This window comes from Bos mutus, chromosome 16, assembly GCF_027580195.1.
Source record: "Bos mutus isolate GX-2022 chromosome 16, NWIPB_WYAK_1.1, whole genome shotgun sequence".
In the NCBI taxonomy this organism is placed as follows: domain Eukaryota; kingdom Metazoa; phylum Chordata; class Mammalia; order Artiodactyla; family Bovidae; genus Bos; species Bos mutus.
In genome coordinates, this window is record NC_091632.1 from 57,765,990 (window position 1) to 57,790,168 (window position 24,179).

Below are 24,179 nucleotides of genomic sequence, written 5' to 3' on the forward strand. Positions count from 1 at the left end.
AATCAAGCAGGGTTTTTTTCCAGGGATGGATTTAAGGATGCTTCAGCATCCACGAATCAATCAATGTGGTACACCATATTAACAAAATGAAGGGTAAACATCATATGATCATCTCAATGGATGCAGAAGAAGCATTTGACAAAATTCAATTTTGATTTATGAGAAAGATGCTCAACAAGTTGGCTTTAGAAGGAATATAGCTCAACATAATAAAGGTCATATGTGACAAAGCCATAGCTAACATCATATCAATGAGGAAGAACTGAAATTTGTTTTTATAGGATGAGAAACAAGATAAGGATGCTCACTCTTGCCACTTTTATTCAACACAGTGTTGGAAGTTCTAGCCATAGACAGTAGGCAAAAAAAAAAGCAACTAAATTAAAAAAGAAGACATAAAACTGTCACTATTTCCAGACGACATAATATTAAATGTAGAATACCCTAAAGCTTCTACCAAAACAGTGTTAGAACTAACGAATTCCATAAAGTTGCAGTAGACAAAACTAGTATGTAAAAATTAGTTGCATTTCTATACACAAACAAACTCTTATAAAGAGAAATTTAGATTTTCTAATGTAGAAAATCCCATTTATAACTGCATCAAAAAGAATAAAATATCTAAAAATATATTTAACTAAAGAAGTGAAATATCTGATACTGAAAACTAAAGACATTGATGAAGGAAATTAAAGAAGACACAATAAATGGAGAGATCATTTGTGCTTATAGATTGAAAAAATTAATATTGTTAAAATACTCTTTGCTACCCAAAGCAATCTACAGATTCAAAACAATACTTACCAAAATTCCAATGGCATTTTTCACAGAAATAGAATAAACAATCCTAAAATATGTATGGAACCATAAAAGACCCTGAATAGACAAAGGAACCTTGAGAAAAAACAAAGAGGGAGGCATCTTGATTTCTGTTTTCCACCTATATTATAGAACTGTGGTAAACAAAACAATGTTGTATTGGCATAAAAACAGACACATAGATCAAGGAAATGGCAACTCACTTCAGTACTCTTGCCTGGAGAATCCCAGGGATGGGGATGGGGAGCCTGAGTGGGCTGACTTCACTTTCACTTTTCACTTTCTGCATTGAGAAGGAAATGGCAACCCACTCCAGTGTTCTTGCACAGAGTCGGACACGGGGAGCCTGGTGGGCTGACGTTAGTCGGCAGACAGACTTCACTTTCACTTTTCACTTTCAGCAGCAGATCAATGGAATGGAGTAGAGAGCCCAGAAATGAACACAAGTGTAGCAGCAGCAGCAGCAGATCAATGGAATCTATTAAGCCCAGAAATAAAGGAGCCTATTAAAAATAAAGGAGCCAAAAATATACAATAGGTGAAAGGACAGTCTCTTTAATAAGTGGTGTTGGGAAAACTGAACAGCTACATGCAAAAGAATGAAACTGAACCACTATCTTACACCATACAGAAATTAACTCAAAATTAATTGAAGACTTGAACATGAGACCCAAAATCATAAAACTCCTGGAAGAAAACAGGCTGTAAGCCACTTGACATTGATCTCGGTGATTTTGGATTTGACACAAAAAGCAAGGCAATAATAGCAAAAATAAGTAAGTGTGATGGGCAGAGGAGCCTGGTGGGCTACAGTCCATGCGGTCGCGAAGAGTCAGACACTACTGGGAGACTTCACTTTCACTTTTCACTTTCATGCATTGGAGAGGGAAATGGCAACCCACTCCAGTGTTCTTGCCTGGAGAATCCCAGGGACAGGGGAGCCTGGCAGGCTGCCGTCTATGGGGTCGCACAGAGTCGGACACGACTGAAGCGACTTAGCAGCAGCAGCAGCAGCAGCAAGTAAGTGTTGATTACCTCAAATTAGAAAGTTGCACAGCAAAGGAAACCATCAATGAAAAGAAAAAGCAATCTAGAAAATGGGAGAAAATATTTGCAAACCATATATATAATAAAAGGTTAACATTCAAAATAAATGGGGCTTCCCACATGGTGCAGTGGTAAAGAATCCGCCTGCCTGGAATCACCATCTGGAGACCTGGACGTGAGATGGCAACATTGCCTTCCGTGAAGGAAGAAGCAGAAGAGGCCTGGTGGCATCGCGTAGGGTGTGGGGCCCGTCCTGCCTGCCGCGCCCTCTCCACGTGTGTCCTGTCCTGGGACTCGCCGGAGCCCCGGGTGTGGACCCTCGCGGAGGGGCTGGGAGTGGTCCCCCTTAGCTCTGCACTTCCTAGTTTGGACCATTTCACACCCGAGGCTGCTGTTGCTTTCCAGGCATTTGGCTGGTGCCCCAAGTCTTCCTGTGCAGCCGCAGACCAGGAGCCACGGCCCGAGGTCGGCCCCAGGGGCGCCGGGCCTCCTTCCTTCCTTCACTACCAGCTCTAACCTCGGCGCCCGGGCCGGCTCCTTGCCTCAGGGGGACCTCCGTCTCCCATTTCTCACGAAGCTTCTGGTTTTCCCTGGGACCAGTGTGGGCCATGATCCACAGAACTCGTCTGCTGGCCTGGGGGCCAGAGCTTTTTCATTTACGTTGAAAAAGCAGTGACTCCTTTAGCATCGGCTCTCAGAAAGTCGGGGGCTTCCCTGGTGGCTCAGACAGTAAAGCGTCTGCATACAATGCCGGAGATCCGGGTTCAATCCCTGAGTCGGGAAGATCCCCTGGAGAAGGAAATGGCAACCCCACTCCAGTACTCTTGCCTGGAAAATTTCATGGACTGAGGAGCCTGGTAGGCTACAGTACAGTACATGGGGAAGCAAGGAGTTGGACACGACTCGGCGACTTCACTCACTCACTCAGGTGTGATCCCTGAGAAAATCCTCTGGAGTAGGAAATGGCAACTTAACTCCAGTATTCTTGCCTGGAAAACCTCTGGTGGAGCCTGGTGGGCTCCAGTCCATAGACTCGCAAAGAGTCGGACATGACTGAACGACTAAGTAGGGGCACACACTTACTCACACGTATCCCAAATAAATAATTCATCTAATCCAACAGCAAAAACACCAATCTGATTTTAAAATGGGCAAAGGATCTGAATACATGTTTTCCCAAAGAAGACATACAGATAGGTAACAGGTATATGCAAAGGTGTTTAACATCATTAATAATCAGGGAAATACAAACAACTACAATGAGCTATCACTGTTAAAATGGTTATTATCAAAACCACAAACAACAACTGTAGGTGAGAAAGTGGAATACTTGTGCACTGTTAGTAGAAATGTAAGTTGATGAATCACTATAGAAAACAGTAAGAGATCTCTTCAACAATTAAAACAGAAGTGCCAAAGATCTAGTAAGTTACCTTCTGGGTATTTATCTGAAGGAAACAAAAACACTAACTCAGAAAGATATATTCACCCTCATTTTAACTGCAGCATTATTTACAATAGCTGAGACATGGAAGGAGCTGAAGGGTCCATTAATGGATGAATGCATAAAGAAAATGTGAAAAAAAACACACACACAATGGACTATTACTCAGCCGTAAAAAGAAGGAAATTCTTCCCTTTTTTATAACTAGAATGGGTCTTGAGAACACTATGCTGAGTGAAATGAGTCAGACAGAGAAAAATAGATATCATATGATCTCATGTATGTATAGAACCTAAAAAAAAAGAAAACAAAAACCAAAATGAACTCATAGATACGGAAAGCAGATTGGTGATTACCAGGGGTGGGGAGCTAGGGATGGTGAAAATGGGTGGAGGTGGTCAAAAGGTACAAACTTCTAGTTATAAAATAAATAAGTCCTGGAGATATAATGTACAGCATGGTGGCTATATTACTAATCCTGTATATCTAAAAGTTTCAAGGAGAGTGAATCTTGAAAGTTCTCATCACAAGAAAAAATGTTTGTAACTATGTGTGGTGATGGATATTAACTAGACTTTCTGTGGTGATTATTTTGCAATGTATACAAATATCAAATCAGTATGCTGTACACCTAAAACTAATATAATGTTGTATATCAATTATATATCAATTAAAAAATCTCAGACACCTTTATCCATACCTTGTACTTTCATAGGGTTTTATAATCCATCCAGAAAAAAATTTCCCCCACTATTGACCTCTCCTATTTCATTATATAAACAGATCCTGAGACATGACATTTTTCTAATTTTGGTGACATATTGCTTTATCTTATCACTTCCAGAAAACCATTTACAGTTGCATATACAGCTTGCTCTCTGATCTTTTACCCTCACCATTGTCTTCCAATTCTAATGCAAGACTCCAGTGTTAATACTTCCATTGGACTTGCAGATTATAAGTATGGAATGTATCAATTATGCATTAATTAGAGATGAACTTTTACCTTCTCAGGTATGCTGTCCTTGTCAATGTTAATCAATTTTTTTAGGAAACCAGTTTCTGAAAGAAGTAACTTTGCTGTAGTCCAGTTAGGTTTCTTTTGCAGAAGAATACAAACTGCATTCATGACAGTCAGTACAAGGTAAGGAGGCCGTGTATATACTCTGTAATAAATGGTTAAATCTAATCAACTTCATAACTGAAATCAAAGATACCCTGTAAACTATCTCAAAAGATAACACACACAGATTTTTAACAAGTTTTTGGTAAGAAGATCTAATTGCCAATATATAGCTATTTCATTATTGGGTATCTTCAAAAATTTGAGTATCTTTAGAACATGGGTATCTTTGCTTTAGAAAGATGAAATGAATAACACTTAACTATGTAGAACACACAAGTTAGATGTTAATTATTTTCATTACAAAAGTATTTGCTGCAGAGTTCTTTAAAAGAAGGACCTCTCCTCTTTCATCCCAGGATTGGTTTACTGATAGCCACTTGACAGAAACAGTTGGGGTAGTTGAGAGTCAACCCTATTCCTGTAATTTGAAGGGTGCTGTAAGGTGCAACTCTCTTTAAACACATCCTCTGATTATTATTCATCCTGATCTAAAATTCCTACTCTAAAGATCACAGATAATAGAGAGTTGAGGGAGGAGGGTAGATGGGAATTTGTATCCTAAGTTATTAATGACGTAATTATTGGAACTTTGGAAGTTGCCTCTTAGCTACGTCTGAATCAGCTGACACGTGTTTGTGCATGCTAAGTCCCTTCAGTTGTGGAAACAGCAGGTGGGAAAGAGAATGGACTAAACTGTCTCTGCTGCATGTCCTAAGAATAGCAATGAAGATCATATCAAAGGCATTTCATTTGTCTGGCATTTTGAAGTGAAGTGAAATGTACATTAGCAACATCACAAGGGATAATGTTTTAAAAAAAACAAACCAAAAAATAAATAAATAAAACCAAGGCATATGCAAGGAATTCAAGCATTAGGTTAGTTTTCTTTAGCTTTAGTACAAGGGCAGGGGAAAAGGCCTGCTTAATCAGAGGAAACCAGTTAGCATTAATCTTTTTTGAGCACTTGCCTTATGCCAGACTATTCTAAACATTTTACATGTTTCAACTCATCCAATCCTTTCAGCATTTATTATTACCCCAGTTGCATAGAAAAGAAGTTGAGACACAGAAAGGCTGTATACTAGAAAGCAGCAGTGCCAGAATTCCAACCCAGGAAGCTTGGTACCAGAGCCCACGATAGGTAACATGGCTTATTCTAAAAGTGGGATATAGACTTAACTTTTCCCATGTATTTTTGAGTTCTTGCAACTCAAAAGAGACTTCAGTAAATTACTCACCTTAATTCAGAGACATCAGCTTTATCCAGGGCGTTTAGAGCCACAATTGCCTTGTCGAGAGCTGGCAGTACACTTTTTAATTCATTGTCAGCTTTCTGCAATAAAGTTATAAGTCCCTAAATACATATGAATAAATATAGTTGCATACTTAAAATTTTTATATTTTTAAGTTGGAAAATGTAATGCAACATTTTTACAGTGCCCATAAGTTATGCTTCTGTATGACTTAGGGATGCACACACATGCTTGCACTGTTAGAAACATGTGTTACTGTCCTAAATTAATGTATTTTGCAATCTCTGATGAGAAGTTATCTGTGAGAAGCGAAAACATTGAGTGTTTTCTGCCTTCTGTGTTAGACTTAGTGTAGTTTTAACGTTGCCCTTTTGGGAGTGGTCCACTTAAAGATGGAATTCTAAATAATCCATCTGCCAATCGGGAGACACCGGTTTGATCCTTGAGTCAGGAATATCCCCTAGAAGAGGAAATGGCAACCCACTCCAGTATTCTTGCCTGGAGAAGTCCATGGACAGAGGAGCCTGGCGGGCTACAGTCCGTGGGTTGCAAAGAGTTGGACACACTAAGTGACTGAACATGCCGCTTAAAGACAGATTACGGTAAAGCTGCTGCTGCTGCTAAGTCGCTTCAGTCGTGTCCGACTCTGTGCGACCCCCTAGACGGCAGCCCACCAGGCTCCCCCGTCCCTGGGATTCTCCAGGCAAGAACACTGGAGTGGGTTGCCATTTCCTTCTCCAATGCATGAAAGTGAAAAGTGAAAGTGAAGTCACTCAGTCGTGTCTGACTTGTAGCAACCCCATGGACTGCAGCTTACAAGGCTCCTCCATCCATGGGATTTTCTAGGCAAGAGTACTGGAGTGGGATGCCATTGCCTTCATTAGCTTCTCTGTAAAGCTAACGAAGCTTAAAACCCCTCAGCTGCACAGATCCCCTTCCAAGTTCCTGGAAGGAATTTTGCCAGTATGTGTGCAGGGTTATACATTTTTGTAAGACATGCAAAAGTAAGACATTCTATTTGCAATCAAAGAGTCGGACACGACTGAGCGACTGAACTGAACTGAAGATCAATTTCTCTTTACCCTTTTGACTGACTCTTTGTCGGGTATTCTATCATGAAAGGTGGTGCTGGAATGACTGGATATTTTTGGGATTTCGCTAACAAGCTGACTTGGGGGTTATGTTTATGTTGCTTAGAGTCACTTGTCTGTATAATTAAGTTATTACATGCTATTACAAATATGAATGACTTCTAGAAATACTTCTGTTGTCTGCTGTTCCAACTTTCCTGGTGATGTGACACTAAGGTGAAGGGCCAGAGGTCATACTATGATATAACTTGTACTTATAGTGCCCAGCATCAGAATCTTGTCTGTAGAAAATCCTTCCACTTATTAAGATAAGTAAAATTGTAAGTAGATGGTAGATCCTCATTGACACCTACTCAAAATGGAAGTTCATTCTTCCATGAATATAGTTGATAATGCAATGTACACTATTCTAAACCCATACATCCCATTTTTTTGATGAGTTATTCAACAAGAATTAATCAGGATTCATGGACTTTTCGGTAATAATTATCGTAATTTGGAAAGATGTTTTAAAATGTCTCATTGAAAGAAGTAAGAAATTACAGATTCCTTGTACAGATATATGTCAAAGGTGCCTTATTTTATAATTTTTAATTCTTATCAGATCATCTTCAGAAAACAAAGCAGTTCTAAGGACTGTTTATTTGGTTTGTATCACTTCTCTCATTGCCTGAATAATTCTGTCTTTTTAAACTGGCCAATTTCCCTCTGTTCCCTCCAGTCAGAATTCCAATAGGAACCAGTCTGGTGTAGCAGATTACCAAATGTTCAACCCTGGTCTGATCAATGGCCACCCCTAGTCAGAGAAGGCAGAGAGTGGAATTTCACATTTTTCATGTGCAAAGGTTTTTCATGGAGCAACTCCATCAATTAAAAAAAAATATATATATATATTAGCTAAAACCTCAGTTGGGGGAATTATTTATGTATGTTAAATACAAAAGCTACTATCATTAGCTAATATCTCAAAGTATCATAATAAATATTTAGGCAAGGTTTATTATAAACAATAGTGAATGTGAATAGATATTTCTAATAGCCTTTTTGATAATTTCAAAATATTTTGCTTGGCTCCTTGTTAGATCTGATTAGATCATCATTAAAAACATGGCTGAAGAATAAATAGTTCATACCAGAGATATGAGCGGTATCGGCCTGCCGTCTTCTCATTCTTCGCTTGTACTTTCAGTGTTAGCATTATTTTCAATCCAAGGTTTCTCTGAGAACCCTTTTCAAGCTACCTGTCCATATTTTAATTGCTTATTTACTTTAAGCTGGATAACATAATAGGTAAATCCCCTCACTTGGACACAAATAAACTGCAGGGCTTCCTGCTGAGCATTGAGGAAATGAGGAGGCCACCGCAACCAACCCTTCCATCCTTCAGATGATCCTCTTGGAGGCCACATGCATTTCTGATATGGGTTGAATGAGTTTTATTCATTGTAACCAGAAGAACCAGACTATCTATTTTCTTAAGGGACCCTCTGTCTTTGCACTTCACTTAATAGTACCTTGCATGTAGTAGGTATTAATATAAATATTTTCTGGGAAAAAAATGAAAAACAGGCAAAGTTGGAACAGAGACAGGGATCAAGACCATCTCCATGGAAAAGAAATGCAAAAAAGCAAAATGGCTGTCTGGGGAGGCCTTGCAAATAGCTGTGAAAAGAAGAGAAGCGAAAAGCAAAGGAGCAAAGGACACATATAAGAATGTGAATGCAGAGTTCCAAAGAATAGCAAGAAGAGATAAGAAAGCCTTCCTCAGCGATCAATGCAAAGAAATAGAGGAAAACAACAGAATGGGAAAGACTAGAGATCTCTTCAAGAAAATCAGAGATACCAAGGGAACATTTCATGCAAAGATGGGCTCGATAAAGGACAGAAATGGTAGGGACCTAACAGAAGCAGAAGATATTAAAAAGAGGTGGCAAGAATACACAGAAGAACTGTACAAAAAAGATCTTCATGACCAAGATAATCACGATGGTATGATCACTCACCTAGAGCCAGACATCCTGGAATGTGAAGTCAAGTGGGCCTTAAACAAAGCTAGTGGAGGTGATGGAATTCCAGTTGAGCTATTTCAAATCCTGAAAGATGATGCTGTGCAAGTGCTGCACTCAATATGTCAGCACATTTGGAAAACTCAGCAGTGGCCACAGGACTGGTAAAGGTCAGTTTTCATTCCAATCCCAAAGAAAGGCAATGCCAAAGAATGCTCAGACTACCGCACAATTGAACTCATCTCACACACTAGTAAAGTAATGCTCAAAATTCTCCAAACCAGGCTTCAGCAATATGTGAACCGTGAACTTCCAGATATTCAAGCTGGTTTTAGAAAAGGCAGAGGAACCAGAGATCAAATTGCCAACATCCGCTGGATCATGGAAAAAGCAAGAGAGTTCCAGAAAAACATCTATTTCTGCTTTATTGACTGTGCCAAAGTCTTTGAGTGTGTGGATCACAATAAACTGTGGAAAATTCTTCAAGAGATGAGAATACCAGACCACCTGACCTGCCTCTTGAGAAACCTATATGCAGGTCAGAAAGCAACAGTTAGAACTGGACATGGAACAACAGACTGGTTCCAAATAGGAAAAGGAGTACATCAAGGCTGTATATTGTCACCCTGCTTATTTAACTTATATGCAGAGTACATCATGAGAAACGCTGGGCTGGAAGAAGCATAAGCTGGAATCAAGATTGCTGGGAGAAATATCAATAACCTCAGATATGCAGATGACACCACCCTTATGGCAGAAAGTGAAGAGGAACTCAAAAGCCTCTTGATGAAAGTGAAAGTGGAGAGTGAAAAAGTTGGCTTAAAGCTCAACATTCAGAAAACGAAGATCATGGCATCTGGTCCCATCACTTCATGGGAAATAGATGGGGAAACAGTGGAAACAGTGTCAGACTTTATTTTTTGGGGCTCCTAAATCACTGCAGATGGTGACTGCAGCCATGAAATTAAAAGACGCTTACTCTTTGGAAGAAAAGTTATGACCAACCTAGATAGCATATTGAAAAGCAGAGACATTACTTTGCCAACAAAGGTCCATCTAGTCAAGGTTATGGTTTTTCCAGTAGTCATGCATATATGCGAGAGTTGGACTGTGAAGAAGGCTGAGCGCCAAAGAACGGATGCTTTTGAACTGTGGTGTCGGAGAAGACTCTTGAGAGTCCCTTGGACTGCAAGGAGATCCAACCAGTCCATTCTGAAGGAGATCAACCCTGGGTGTTCTTTGGAAGGAATGATGCTGAAGCTGAAACTCCAGTACTTTGGCCACCTCATGCGAAAAAGTTGACTCATTGGAAAAGACTCTGATGCTGGGAGGGATTTGGGGCAGGAGGAGAAGGGGATGACAGAGGATGAGATGGCTGGATGGCATCACTGACTCGATGGACCTGAGTTTGAGTGAACTCCGGGAGTTGGTGATGGACAGGGAGGCCTGGCATGCTGAGATTCATGGGGTCACAAAGAGTCGGACACGACTGAGTGACTGAACTGAACTGAACTGAGCCTGACTTTTAAATTTTTGGGGTAGGAAACAATTTTACAAATCTCTAAGTGACTTTCATTGAGTATATTTTAATTTTACCTGAGCATACTCTTCTACGATTCTTACTTCTTCTGCCATGATTTCTTCATCCTGTTTAACAAGCATCTGAACTTTCTCAACCACTTGGGAATCTTTCTGTAGTTTTTCCATTAGGATTTCTTTCTCCTAATGAACCAAACAACTCTTCTTAAAATAAGTTTTAAGAGACATGATATCTTTTTAAAAAGAGAAATCAAATAGCTTATTTCATTCTTAGAGAATTTGTCAAATCACCTCAAAATATATTTGTTTAATAGACTAATAAAAATGATTACAACAAATATAATTTCATAAAATTATAATTTCATACAAATATAATTTCATACAATTTCATACATATAAAGATTGATGATGAGTAATGATTTTTAGAATACTTGGCCAACTGCAAGTTATCACAGTGCATTTCAGATGTATTTAAGTAATAACTGCAGATTTTTCTATTTCTTTTATAATTAGGTAAATACTTATTATTGGCTTCCCAGGTGGGTCAGTATTAAAGAATGCAGCTGCCAATGCAGGAGATGTGGATTGGATCCCTGGGGAAGGAAGATCCCCTGGAGGAAGAAATGGCAACCCACTCCAGTATTCTTGCCTGGAAAATTCCATGGACAGAGGAGTCTGGTGTTCTACAGTCCATGGGGTCACAAAGAGTCAGACACAACTGAGCGACTGAGCACATGATAATATCAATTATCACATTTAATTATTAGAATATAATAATGGCTGAGTAATACGCCATTACATATAGGTACCACATCTTTTTTTATCCAGTCATCTGTCGATGGATATCTACGTTGCTTCCATGTCCTACTGTAAATAGTGTTGCAATGAACATTGGGGTACATGAGTCTTTTTGAGGTACTGTTTTCTCAGGGTATATGTCCAGTAGTGGAATTGCTGGGTCATATGGCAATTTGCACAGATGTAGGCACAAGGCAATTCCCTGCCTTGTGGACATAGGGCAGGAAGGAGAGGGTGGGACCAACTGAAAGAGCAGCAGTGACGTACAGACACTACCACATACAGAATAGACAGTGGGAAGCTGCTGCATAGCACAGGGAGCTCAGCTTGGTGCTGTGATGACCTAGAGGGTTGGAATGGGGCTGGGTGTGAGGGAGGTCCCAGAAGGAGGGTATATATGTACACATATGGCTGAATCATGTGGTTGTATAGCAGAAACTAACACGATATTATAAACCAATTATATTTCAATAAAAATAAATTAAAAAAGACAATGATGTTACTACTTTGCTATTGTGTTGTTACTGCTTTCCTCATTTTACAGATAAGGAAACTAAGACTAAGAGAGGTTGCACAGCTGCATGGTAATAAAGCTGAAGTTCTAACCCATATTTGTCAAGTATCAGCTTCTGCTTTCAAACACCATTCCATGTTAAACCATAAAATTTAAAAAAGAGATCCAAAATCAAACACACCTTTGTTTTTTGTTCTATTTGAGGGCCAAGAATCAAGAGCTCCTCCTGCATATCTGTGACTAGAGCAGTTGTTTCCAGGATCTTGGATAGGCCCATATGGAAACGTTCCCTGAAGGGAAAGAAAGTATTAAGAGAGCATTTTGTTGTTGTTCAGTTGCTCAGTCATGTCCAACTCTCTGCGACCCCATGGACTGCAGCACACCAGGCTTCTCTGTCCTTCACTATCTCCTGGAGTTTGTTCAAATTCATATCCATTGAGTCAATGACCCAAGCATCTCATCCTGTCATTCCCTTTTCTCTCCTCATGCCCTCAGTCTTTCCCAGCATCAGGGTCTTTTCCAATGAGTCGGCTCTTTGCATCAATTAAGAAAGTATAGATATAACAAAATAATAGCCAAGCAAGATTCACTGTAATCATGGACTGGAGGACCACATAGTAAAGAGGCCCATTCTCCCCAAAATGATATATAGGTTTCCTGTCAGAATCTCAGTAAAAAAAATATTTTTTATGTATAGATGTGCTTATTCTAAAATTTATATGGAAAGGCAAATGAACTAAGGTAATTAAAATAATTTTGAAAAAAAAGAATAAAGTGGGTGGAATTATTCTACCTGATTGTAAGACTGATTACATAGCGACAGTAATCAAGATTATATTGGTATTGGCAGAGAGATAGATATGAAGATTGACGGAACAGATAGAGAAGACAAAAGTAAACCCACACAAGTACACCTAACTCAGTTTTGACAAAGGTGCAAAAGCAAGAGAGGAAGATAAGGTTTTTCAACCAATGGTGCTGGGGCATCAGTTACATCAGATGAACTGTAACCTAACCTTACACCTTATGTTTATGCAAAAATTAACTTGAAATGGACCATAGAATTAAATGTAAAACTATACTACTTTCAGAAGAAAATATAGGAAAAAGTGATCAGGATCTAGGGTTTGGTGAAGAGTTCTTAGACACGAGAAGCATAATTTATAAAAGAAAAAAAATCATAAATTGGACTTCATCAAAAATTAGGACCCTTTTCTCTGTGAAAGGGAGAATGAAAATACAAGTTACCAACTGGAATAAGATACTTGTAATCCACATATCTGACAAAGGACTTATTTTAGAATATATAAAGAATTCTCAAACTAACAATGAAAAACTTGAACAATTTAGAAAATGTGAAAAAGATATGAAGAGACATTAAATTTAAAAGGATATATGGATGGCAAATAAGGGAATGAAAAGATATTCAGCATCACTAACCATTAAGGTGTAAATTAAGATCACAATGTCATATAATTACATACTTATTAGTCAATATACAAAATAGTGACAATACCAAATGCTCTCAAGCATGCAGAGAAACTGACTCTCCCATACATAATTTATAAAACTACAAAAAACAGTACAGTCATTTTGAGTAACAATTTGATATTTTCTTCATAGGTCAGAGGACCTAACAGTTACACTCTTGCCATTTATCCTAGAAAAATAGAAATTTATATCTGCCCAGAAACCTGTACAGAGATATATTCATAATAACTCCAAATTAGAATCAGCCCAAATTCCTTCAATGGTTAGACAAATTGTGGTACACCCATAGGGACTATTACTTTAGCAATAAAATGGAATAAACTCATGATACATGCAATAGCTTAGATCCCAGAGGCATTATGTTGAGTGAAAGCACTATCGCTCTCTGTATGTGAAGAATAAAAATGTAGAAATGCAGAACAGATTAGCAGTTGCAAGGTATTTGGAATAGGAGGAGGAAAAGAGTGGGAGTGACTGTAAAGAGGGTAGCAGTAGGGGGAATCTTTGTGGTAATGAACTCGTTCTATATCTTGCTTGCTGTTGTGGTTATACAAATTGCTACAAATGATAAAGTTGAATGGCATGGAACTATAAACACACATTGTACCAATGACAGTTTTCCGGTTTTGATGTTGTACTACAGTCATGTAAAATGTGAGCACGAGAGAAACTGAGTAAGAGGTACTTTGGACCTCTCTGTACTACTTTTGTAACTTCCTGTGATCTAATAATGTCCAAAACAAATTTTCTTTTTAAATAAGAAACAATAAGATAAGTTTGAAAATTTTTCATTTATCTATTCACTAGAATAAAAAACTGAAAATATACATTTGTATGGAATAAAATAAATGAAAGATTTAAATAAGAAGACTACTAAGCTATTGGTCCACAAAATTTTAGTTCTAAGACAGGGAATAAGTTCCATAGAGCATTTTCTAAAAATTGAATATATGGTTTCTATTTCTTGGGCTTTCATAATCTATGAGAACATCATCACCCATACCCTTTAAATTGTGAATTACACAGATATTTTTGATATTTTATTTTTTATCTAGCTCTAGGATAGGTCCTCAAAAGTCTCATGTGGATTACCACATTAGCTTTCAAGTCTTGTTTTTATTTTTTGTCTCTCTCCAATTTATTCTCCATACCAGAGTGATCTTCCTAAAATAAGTCTATTTATACTATTTACCTATTTAAAGAGTTGTTATTTGTTGTGTGTTGTGTACATCAGACGTTGCGCTTAGCATTTAATTTGTAAACATATGACCCCCTAGAAACAGGTGATATTAAAAATATAATGGACTCTAAGGGAAAACTAAAGAAACACAGACAACTGAAACTAAGCTCCCAATGAAGCGCACTCTTATGACAGGTAATCTGGGCTTTAAAAGTGATTATTTCCCAAAAGGGTATCTCCCACTGAAACAGGATGCTAAATGTTTTGGGGGTGGAGAAGAGGCGTGGACTGGCTGTAAGAGACCCAAAGCACATAATTAACCCTTCCCTTCCCTTTTTTCCTGTCCCATATCTATCCCTGGGAAACTTCTTACTGGATTTGTAAGAAGTAAAGAAGAGCTATGAAGTTGGGACTTATCACCTGGTGCTTCTTTTTACCAAATAGTTATACTTGATGGCTATAAGCGCTATTGGATATTGATGATAATGATCATGCACATAAGGGGATAACTTATGGTAATCCTGATTACACATCAGGGGGGTAAGGAGATGTTCTACAATAGTTCAAGGTAATAAGGAAGAAACTATTGAGCAACTTAAGGATGTACAATGTGGGTAAGACATGGGGAAGACTGTGGATGAAGTGATTGTGACAGACACTGGTCATACCAATCATGACTGCGAATGGAGAGCAACAACCCTGGATGGTGGGAAGGGGACACCTTAAAACCTGGAGGTTGGAGGTAGAAGGAAGTTCCATTAATTCCTTATAACTCTTGTCTATAGGGCATCTGGCCAATTTACCCAGCCTGTGGCCATCATACTCAATTTAATCACCAACCAACAAAAGGTTTAATCCATGGACTTTCAGAAGCATTTTAGGAGCTGCTAACCCAGAGGAGTGAATGGCCTTTATGTAAAACAATGGAACAAGATTAACCTTTTGAACTAATAGGATTGTTTTCACAGACTGTAGCAACTGTTGTACAATTGATGTTGAATGTACCACTCAAAGTTGTTGACAAAAAATAAATGAGATTCTGATACCATGTGGGTAAAATGCTGCTGCTGAGGTTGGTACTGCTTCTGTAAATGTCAGGTCTATACTCGTGCACCACATACAAACTAGTTTAAACTCTCAAGCATGAGTGGTGGTGAAAATTTTCATTGCCCTGGGCTTCCAGCTGGCCAATAAAGGCAGAGTATGGGCAAATGCCAATTATTGACACATTTGGATCAATAACAATTTTAACTGGCTTGGCTCAAGATATGAAATCTGTCTGTGGTCTGTCCTCCAAGTGGCAGTCATCATGGCCATTCTCACCCAATGTTGTCCAAGAATGGATTTGGTCTAAGTCCCTATCAGTGCATTTAACTGGGGTATCTGATAGAGTGGGCTGTTCTTTTTCAGCTGGATAAATGACAGGTTGGAGGATAGAGCTGTAAAGGAATGCCTTCACATGGTACCCTGGCAACTTTTTATGCCTTCCTATAGGTCACACAGGAGAAGGTTTAACTACAACTGAGATAAGTCTGTGATCCTTCTGGAACATGAGAGCATGGAATGCTTGTGAGCAGATGCTATAAGACTATTTCCCAGTGTCTTTATCTTCTGGGAGGCTGCCATGAGATTGTTTCTCAACGACTCTAGAGTTCTGATTAGATATGAGACTTTCTACCTCAGGTTTCCTCCCCCCACCCTTCCCAGGTCCAGCTGAAGGTTCTAAAACTGCGGAGCTGCAGCATGCCGTGGATTTCTCAGCAACAGGGCATCCCACTATCAGTGTTGTAGTTGGGAAGAGTCCCTGGAGAAGGAAATAGCAACCCACGCCAGTACTCTTGCCTGGAGAATCCCATGGACAGAGGAGCCTGGTGGCTACAGTCCATGGGGTCCCAAAGAGTTGGACACAACTGAGTGACTTCCACTTTCATTTCATGGGATAAGGGACATTGGGAATGGCAATGCTGGTTACTCTTGTTTTCAATGTCCATGTCTGACTCTAATAGTCTATTGCTTCTTCACTGGCAGAATCTGTCAGCCTTGCCTTTACAGGGGCAACCTGTGAATGACCACAGGGGAGATAGACACCTACCTCTTGAGATCTTCTGTAGCTTTTGCTCTTTTCCCTCCAATGAAAAGGTGGATTTGGGTTCACTTGCATTTGTATCCCTTTTCACAAATAAGAGCACAAATATATATCTGACTTGGTCTCAAAGTCTTACCTCTTCTTTTGCATTTTCTTCTCTCGGGACTTCAAAATGTGGACAAATGTATCCATGAATCGCAAGTAGTTATTGGGAGTGATATAATAACGCCTTCTAGTTGTTTGAAAGTATTTTATGTTCAACTCTTTTATGCTTCTGTGGATTTGGACACATGTTGGAACTAGTCTTTCTTTTAAGTTCTGAAAAATAGTAATTTCTAAGAATTAAGAGAAAGCAGTCTAAATACACACACAAAAGAAAATTGACAATGCAAATACATTTGTCATTTCTGAGATGTGGAGACACAGAAAAAGGGTTTGGATGAATGGGACTAAAAATACATGAGTTTTAGTGGTTAGGATGAGCTTAGAGTGGAAAAGACAAAAAGAAAAAAGGTTAACAATAAATGACATCTCAGCTAGGTTTTTCCCTTATTTCTGCTGCAGCACTCCAAGGATTTAGGGTACACTGTCAATGGCCAAGGTTTATAGTGCTTTATCTCTTATCTTCCTTTCTTTAAAGTAGGTTATTGATAGCAAGATACCCAATTTTCATGAGTAAAATAAAGCTAGAAAAATGTAAGGACTTAAAGGATGTATAGTCAGCCCTCTGTATCTGTGGGTTCTGCACACACAGATTCAAACGACCACTGAAAATACTTCTTAAATATTCCAGAAAGTTTCCAAAAGCAACATATGAATTTCTCTTGTGCTGGCAACTATTTACATAGTATTTGCATTGTATTTACAATTATTTACATATACTTACAATGTATTAGGTATTACAAGTAATTTAGAGATGATTTAAAATATAGAATGTGCACATATTATGGGTAAATGCTATACTATTTTATATAAGGGATTTGAGCATCCAGGGCTTCCCTCATAGCTCACTTTGCAAAGAATCTGCCTGCAATGCAGGACACCCCGCTTCGATTCCTAGGCTGGGAAGATCCTCTGAAGAAGGGATAGGCTACCCAGTCCAGTATTCTTGGGCGCCCCTTGTGGCTCAGCTGGTAAAGAATCCGCCTGCAATACAGGAGATGTGGGTTTGATCCCTGGATTGGGAAGATCCCTTGGAGAAGGGAAACGCTACCCATTCCAGTATTCTGGCCTGGAGAATTCCATGGACTGTATAGTCCATAGGGTTTCAAAGAGTCAGGCACGACTGAGTGACTTTCACTTTCATTTGAGCATCCTGATTTTGGTATTTTGCAGGGTTTGGGGGAGGGGGCTGGAACCGTTCCTTATGGAAATCAATGGATCAATCATTGTAGAGATACAGGTAGGCAAAACTAGAGTAGAAAGAGTGTCCTCTTTGCTTACCTTCAGAGAGAATCTGACTTGAACATAATTTAGTCCTGTTTACGCATCTCCAGTCCACCAAGCCTAGTTAAACCGGTCACTCTTAACTCAGCTGCAATTTCTTGCTGGTTCCACCCTGAATCTACCCCTTATTGGCCTTTGCTTTCCTTGAACACTTGGAGAGGTAAGGTTGTAAGCCCCTTTCTAGGCCCCACAGAGTTTCAGGTCTCTCTGAATTTGCAACTTCTTTTGCCAACATCTCTCGGGATCTTCATTTGAATCACTCTAGAACAGATTCTTACTGACTTGTGGCTTATGAGTTCTGAGGTAATTTTGCGTGTGGCTTGTGCTCTCATTTCTTTGTAGTTGTGTTGCTGTAACCAACCCAGTGAAATTCACAAGAAGAACACAGAAGGTTGCAGTATCCTTACCAGAGCATGCAAAATGGAGGTGGTTTACCTTTGTGGAAATCTGCTGTCTACCATGAGAGCAGAACAGTGAAGAGACCCCAGCAGTGAGGAATCTCGGCATCATTGAGACAGGGTGAATTAGGGGGCAAAAGAGATGAGGAGTTGATAAAGAGTCAAGACAAACACTTGACTTATTTCATAATTTTGCCCAGAACTGCCTCTCTTTGCCCACCTAAGGTTCATTGTCATTCAGAGATGTAGTGTTGTTGGATTCTGATATTAAATTGAAATCTTAACTTGCATTAGATTTCTTTAAAGGGGTTATATTTACCTCTCTGTTCTTGATATCCACTTTTTCTCTTAAGAAAGTGTCAGCTACAATCAGCAGAGCTTCTTCCGGCCACTTCTCATACCAATCAACTGTGCAGGAGCTGATCAGGGAAGGATATAGTCTACAGTTTTGGTGAAAGTTAGGTCTTGTAGGGCTCATGGTCATAAGAATATTAAGATTTTTATGTATTCTCTGAAAATTAATAAAAATATAATTTGTTTAAATGCAATCCACTTCTTTGAAGAAAATATTATATGGAAAATTCCATTTAAAATTTGTTTCAATTTTTTCCTTAATGGGGGGAGTACCTATCAATCATGTACTGAGTATCTGTCATAAATCAGAGTCCTTCCAGGGGAAACTACAAGCTTAACAGAGCCCTTCTGAGGAAAGGAGGCAGGTTCTGTTCTAGAGGACCTCACCCTCTTGGCTTCAGCTGGATGGACTGGGTAGGGGAGTCACTGGACTCAGAGCATTCCTTGTATAAACCATCCTTTATAAGGGGATCTGGTGCTAGAACTCTATTCAGTAGGGCAGTTTGTATCAGATGGTGATGAGTCTGTCTATTTAACTGTTTCCTCTGGAGTGGTGTGCATTTAAGACTCACAGAAACTCAAAGAAAGAAACAGATGAATTAAAGCTAAAAGAGATGCAGAGAATCAGAACAATGTTATGTACATAACACCTCAGAGATACTAATAAACTCCTACAGCTGAAGGATTACAGCCAAGTAGTATTAGATTCTACATAATTTTTCAGGTCCTAGGCAAAGTGCTAGTTTCAAAGAAGTTTGCCTGCATCCTTGCCCCACCTAAAACCTGGTTGTGTTGTTGCTGTTCTTGGCTTCTTGGAAGGACTTACCACAGGGTACAGATTCCTTCCTCATTGCCTACATCACTTTATGATAAAACCACATTATTGAAAGCAGCTTCAGTGAGTCAATGGTCCATCTAACTCAAAGGGTTCAACTTGTACAAAGTGATAATATCTTTGAGTATCAGGCAACCTATTTTGCCAAATAAGAGTGGTAAAGCTGAAGGAAGACTAAAGGGTAAGATTTTCCCCCTCCTGCTTGTCTTTAAAATTTTTATAAAAACAAATGCAACTCAATGCAAAATTCACAAAATACAGAAATCTTTAAATTGAAAATGAAATTGCATGTGTGCTTAGTTGTGTCCTACTCTTCGTGACCCCATGGACTGTAGCCCACTAGGCTCTTGTGTCCATGGACATTTTCCAGGCAAGAATACTGGAGTGGGTTGTCATTTCCCACTCCAGGGGATCTTCCTGACCCAAGGATTGAAATTTGTCTTTTGTGTCTCCTGCACTGGTGGGCATATTCTTTACTGAGCCACCTGGGAAAACCCACAAAATGAAATTACCTCTCTTTGCTTTGCCCATTTGCAAACTCCTACTTGAAGATATCCAACAGTTTAAAATGTGTTTTCACTATTTATTATTACTGTAAAAAACCTCACATCATTTTTGAAAGTATGGCATATATATAAAATTAAAATTGATTTCTACTTGGGATTCTTATTTTTTATTTCTGGAGGGCACTATTCGCCACACTCTAAATCAGAATTTATTTTCCTTTTCCACTCACAATCTATTGGGTAAACCAATTTTGTAAAGAAGTGCTAGAGTGCCACAAGTTTTCAGGATAACTCCTGTCCTTCTTTCTACTGCAGCATTTTAAAATACAACTCAATTCAAACATCCATTTATATTATACTGTTCTCTTACAATTGTGGATTCCATTCCCAGAATTTTTTACATGTTTTTGTTGTGCAAGATCACTAAGTATCTGCTGAGGAAGGGATGGTGGTTCAGTTCAATTTTCAAATGTCTCCATAAAAGATAGAAACTGACTTGAGAAATAAGTTGGCCTGTGGTACTTTACCAGTGAACATTTTGGCTTGGGTAATCATATCTATCTGTTCACTCAGCCACTGGTCATTCATCATGTCTTAAAGACACAGAATGCCTAGTTAATTTGTCCAGTTGATATCTCTCATCAAGCTGATTCTTTCACAGCAAGCTCACTGCCGAGTTCATTCTGAATATTACCTGCTCTACCTGGATAACCCATAACCTCCTGGACAGTTCTAGGGCTTTTTAGGGGGATGAGGAATTCTTGTTTCTTTCCTTTCCAGGCTTGTTACCAGCATACAACTGAAATAAAAAAAACTTCATTGGCTAGAAATGGATCACAGGGTGTGAAATAATCTTGGGATCTTATTTCTCTTATTGCCTCAAGCTATTATTATTTTTTTAAGTCATTGTTAGCCAGTCAGTCCCAGATTCTTGCTCATGTTTGTCCTGCCTATGGTGTGTCTGTGTATAAGGATGGCAGTCATTATTATAGCTTTAAACACTCATGTAAAAAACCAAAGAAATTATCCAACTTGAAATTCATGTACAGAATTATAAACACAGTCTATTTTTTAATGCAGACCTTTATGTTCATTGCAGCATTATTTTCAACAAATAGTGGACACTAGCATAAAATTTTGTGAAATTTGAACATGGTCTGTTGTCAATTTAATATGACAATTTGATAAAGGCAATCCACAAAAATGTACCTTTTGGAAGAACAAAAGTAAAGCTTGCCTATTATCGACATAACCAGACTGTTCGGCAAGAGCTCTAAGCTTGAGGGCAATCGCATCCAGCTCTTCATTTTCAAACAAGTCAGGTATTTTCCCCAAATTAATAATGCTGTTCAAATCTTCCATAAATAACTCCTTAGGCAAAACATACATTTAATCAGGAATGAGTAAATTGGGCATGTATTCTACTCTGGACAAAGCTAATCGAGAAAGCAATAGTGTTTCAGGAGAACTTAGATCAAAAAAATAACTTCTTTTAATGTGAGCCCATCAAAAACATTTTTTTCTGAGTCAAAATAAGCTTTATCTATTCATTCATTTATTCAAACATTAGGGAAACAGATTTGGTACCGACAGCATGCCAAACACTGCGCTGTGCATGGGGAAGAGGCGCGGGAGGAGTGGGTGCAATGATTAAGTTGAGCAGGGACTCTGCTTCACACAGTTTATAGCAGTTCTCGGTATCTCTACTTTTGTGTTTGAATACTACACAAATTATTAGAAATCACATGGCCAAAAGCTTATTTTAACCAAGAACATCTCTATAAAGGGTTCCAAAATGAATGGGAAGGTAACAGAGGAGAAGCAGCAATGAAAGAAATTCTACCAGAGGAGTAATAAAAAAAAGTATGAGCACTTTGGTTTTTAGAATAAATCCAAGCTTTCTTTTAACAAAAAAGCATTATTAGCATTATCAGTGCCTCAAGATACAGTATTCTTTAACCACCCACAGGGACCTGGTATTTCAGCCCAGTTGAGAAAGGGCAGAGAACTCGGGGGCTGCGTCCAAGAGAGGCCAACAGAGGTGACATGGGGCTAACTGCTTTCCTGTCTCACCTAAGACATGATGGAGAGCCACCAAAGATTTATTAAGTACTCTGATTATTGCCTACTTGTTGAGAGTCTAGCTAAATTACCCCATAGTACTATTGCTTCAGCACCCATTTTGTTTGGCCAAGCAGCCTGCTGGGGGATTTAAACTGACATTATACCTCTAATGGATGCACATGCCTTAGATACCAACCCACAGAGTTAAAAGCAAATGTAAATTCTGATATGACTTCCCAATAGCCCTTGTGTCAAGTCTTCCCTGCTTCCCAGAGCCTTCCCTATATGTGCTCCTTAGATAAGACCCCCATGGAACTTACCCTTGTTGGGTTTGAATTGACCAATCTGGCCCTAGCCTGGAAACTCCAAAAGCACTGCAAAGCACTGTACCCCCAATCAAGGTGTGTGCCTTGGTCCTACCTCTCTCTCTCTCTCTCTCTCTGCACTTTGCCTTGACTTCCCATCGGTTCCCTCAAAGCATGCTGTGTACCTCCTGCAGAACCTGAGTAATAAACTTCTTTTTCAGATTCTCTTGTCTTTTGTTAAACTGTAGCTCACCATCTGGTACCCTGCACTTAACAAATGTTAACAAACTTAACAAAGTCATAACATCATTTTTTTGGATTCATGTGGAAAGCAATGATGTGGCTAGAAAAAGTCTGGAAAGGAGATGCAATAACCTTAAAGTTCTGCATAACATGGAAAGTGAAAGTGAAAGTCGCTCTGCTATGACCGACTCTGCAATTCCATGGGCTATACAGTCTATGGAATTTTCCAGTTCAGAATACTGGAGTGGGTAGCCATTCCCTTCTCCAGTAGATCTTCCCAACCTAGGGATCGGACCCAGGTCTCCCGCATTGCAAGCGGATTCTTGACCAGCTGAGCCACCAGGGAAACCCCTGAATAACACAGGAGCCATGTTCAATTCAGCTTTGACAGTGGATTTCTGAAAAAATAGTTTCTTAAATTAGAATGATACATTCTTGGCAGGGGAGAAACTACATCTTCTGAAATCTAGCAAGTGTCTGGCAGAAACCTCAACCTGATCAAGGAGCAGAATATTCAAATTTGGGAAGGGGAGAATATATAGTTAAAGCAGAAAAACTGGATATTATGGAGAATAGCAGATATGACATGGCTCTTGGATTTACTTTCAAAATATGACATGAAAAACAAACAGACACATACAACTCTAGGGAGAGAGGCCCAGTATTAGGAGAAAAAATAAAATGGGAGTTTGAAACAATACTAATAACTATCCACCTCTGGATCATAGATAATAAACAATATTCCCTTGAAATTTTGCCACAAAGAAGTACATACAATCTGAGGTGGTATTCCTAATTATGCTTTGGCTGTGGAAGGGTATAACTTATTCAAAAGAATAGATTTTTTAAAAGTTGAGCGATTAACATTTTTTGCTTACATATAAATAAGGCATAAGCTGCAAAGAAAGGTCTTGGCTTTGGTGAAACTTGAGCAGAAGGATAAAGAACAGAAACAGAAGCCTCAAACTCTGTGAGAGCACATTGTAGATTTCATGATCAGACAGTGGATACAGATGAAAGGGTTATTTTTAAAAGACAGATTATAAAACTGGTTTTAATGTAAAATGGATGACTTTAGTTACACAGATAAATTACTTCCAAGTAGTCAGTTTAAATTATAGAAACAGAAAATTCTTTTATTGTGGTACTTATGTATAACTATATACAGAATGATTGTAAATTCATAAACTCTATAGGCTATGATTGGATAAGCATGAAAAATAATGAAAAGAATTGATATGGCAGGTTAATAGGACCATAGATAAATATTTTCTTTCCAAATATTAAATTTGGAGGGTTCCACTGTGCCACCTGGGAATACCCCACATAAATATTAAACTTTAGCAAATAATAAAAACAAAAAGTACTTACTTGATCTAGGTTCAAATTACTAACTATCAAAGCAGAGGGGTTGCCTTCTAATCCTGCTTGCATAAACACTTTTTTGAAATCTTCTTTGAATTCTAAGTAGGCATAATTGTGAGATAAAGGCACCCTGTATATTTTGTGTTCTGCCAAATAACAGGCCAGAGTCGCACAAGTTTCTTTTCCACATCCATCTATTCCAATCTTGGGAAGAAAAAAAAATAGAAATTTTATTAAACAGAAATAAAAAGTTTTCTACTTAGATGTGC

The 24,179-nt window shown here is 38.7% G+C and overlaps 1 protein-coding gene across 1 annotated transcript in view; it reads right to left on the bottom strand.

The window, feature by feature from the left end:
* DNAH14 (dynein axonemal heavy chain 14) overlaps positions 1–24,179 on the bottom strand; it is a 354,570-nt gene that overhangs the window by 89,472 nt on the left and 240,919 nt on the right. The window contains exons 54-61 of the mRNA XM_070384410.1: positions 23,917–24,114; positions 21,143–21,304; positions 18,558–18,749; positions 16,531–16,712; positions 11,819–11,927; positions 10,383–10,508; positions 5,675–5,769; positions 4,317–4,476 (exon numbers count right to left, since the gene is read on the bottom strand). Of these exons, the coding sequence (XP_070240511.1) occupies positions 4,317–4,476; positions 5,675–5,769; positions 10,383–10,508; positions 11,819–11,927; positions 16,531–16,712; positions 18,558–18,749; positions 21,143–21,304; positions 23,917–24,114 (1,224 nt within the window). The remainder of the gene's footprint in view (positions 1–4,316; positions 4,477–5,674; positions 5,770–10,382; positions 10,509–11,818; positions 11,928–16,530; positions 16,713–18,557; positions 18,750–21,142; positions 21,305–23,916; positions 24,115–24,179) is intronic.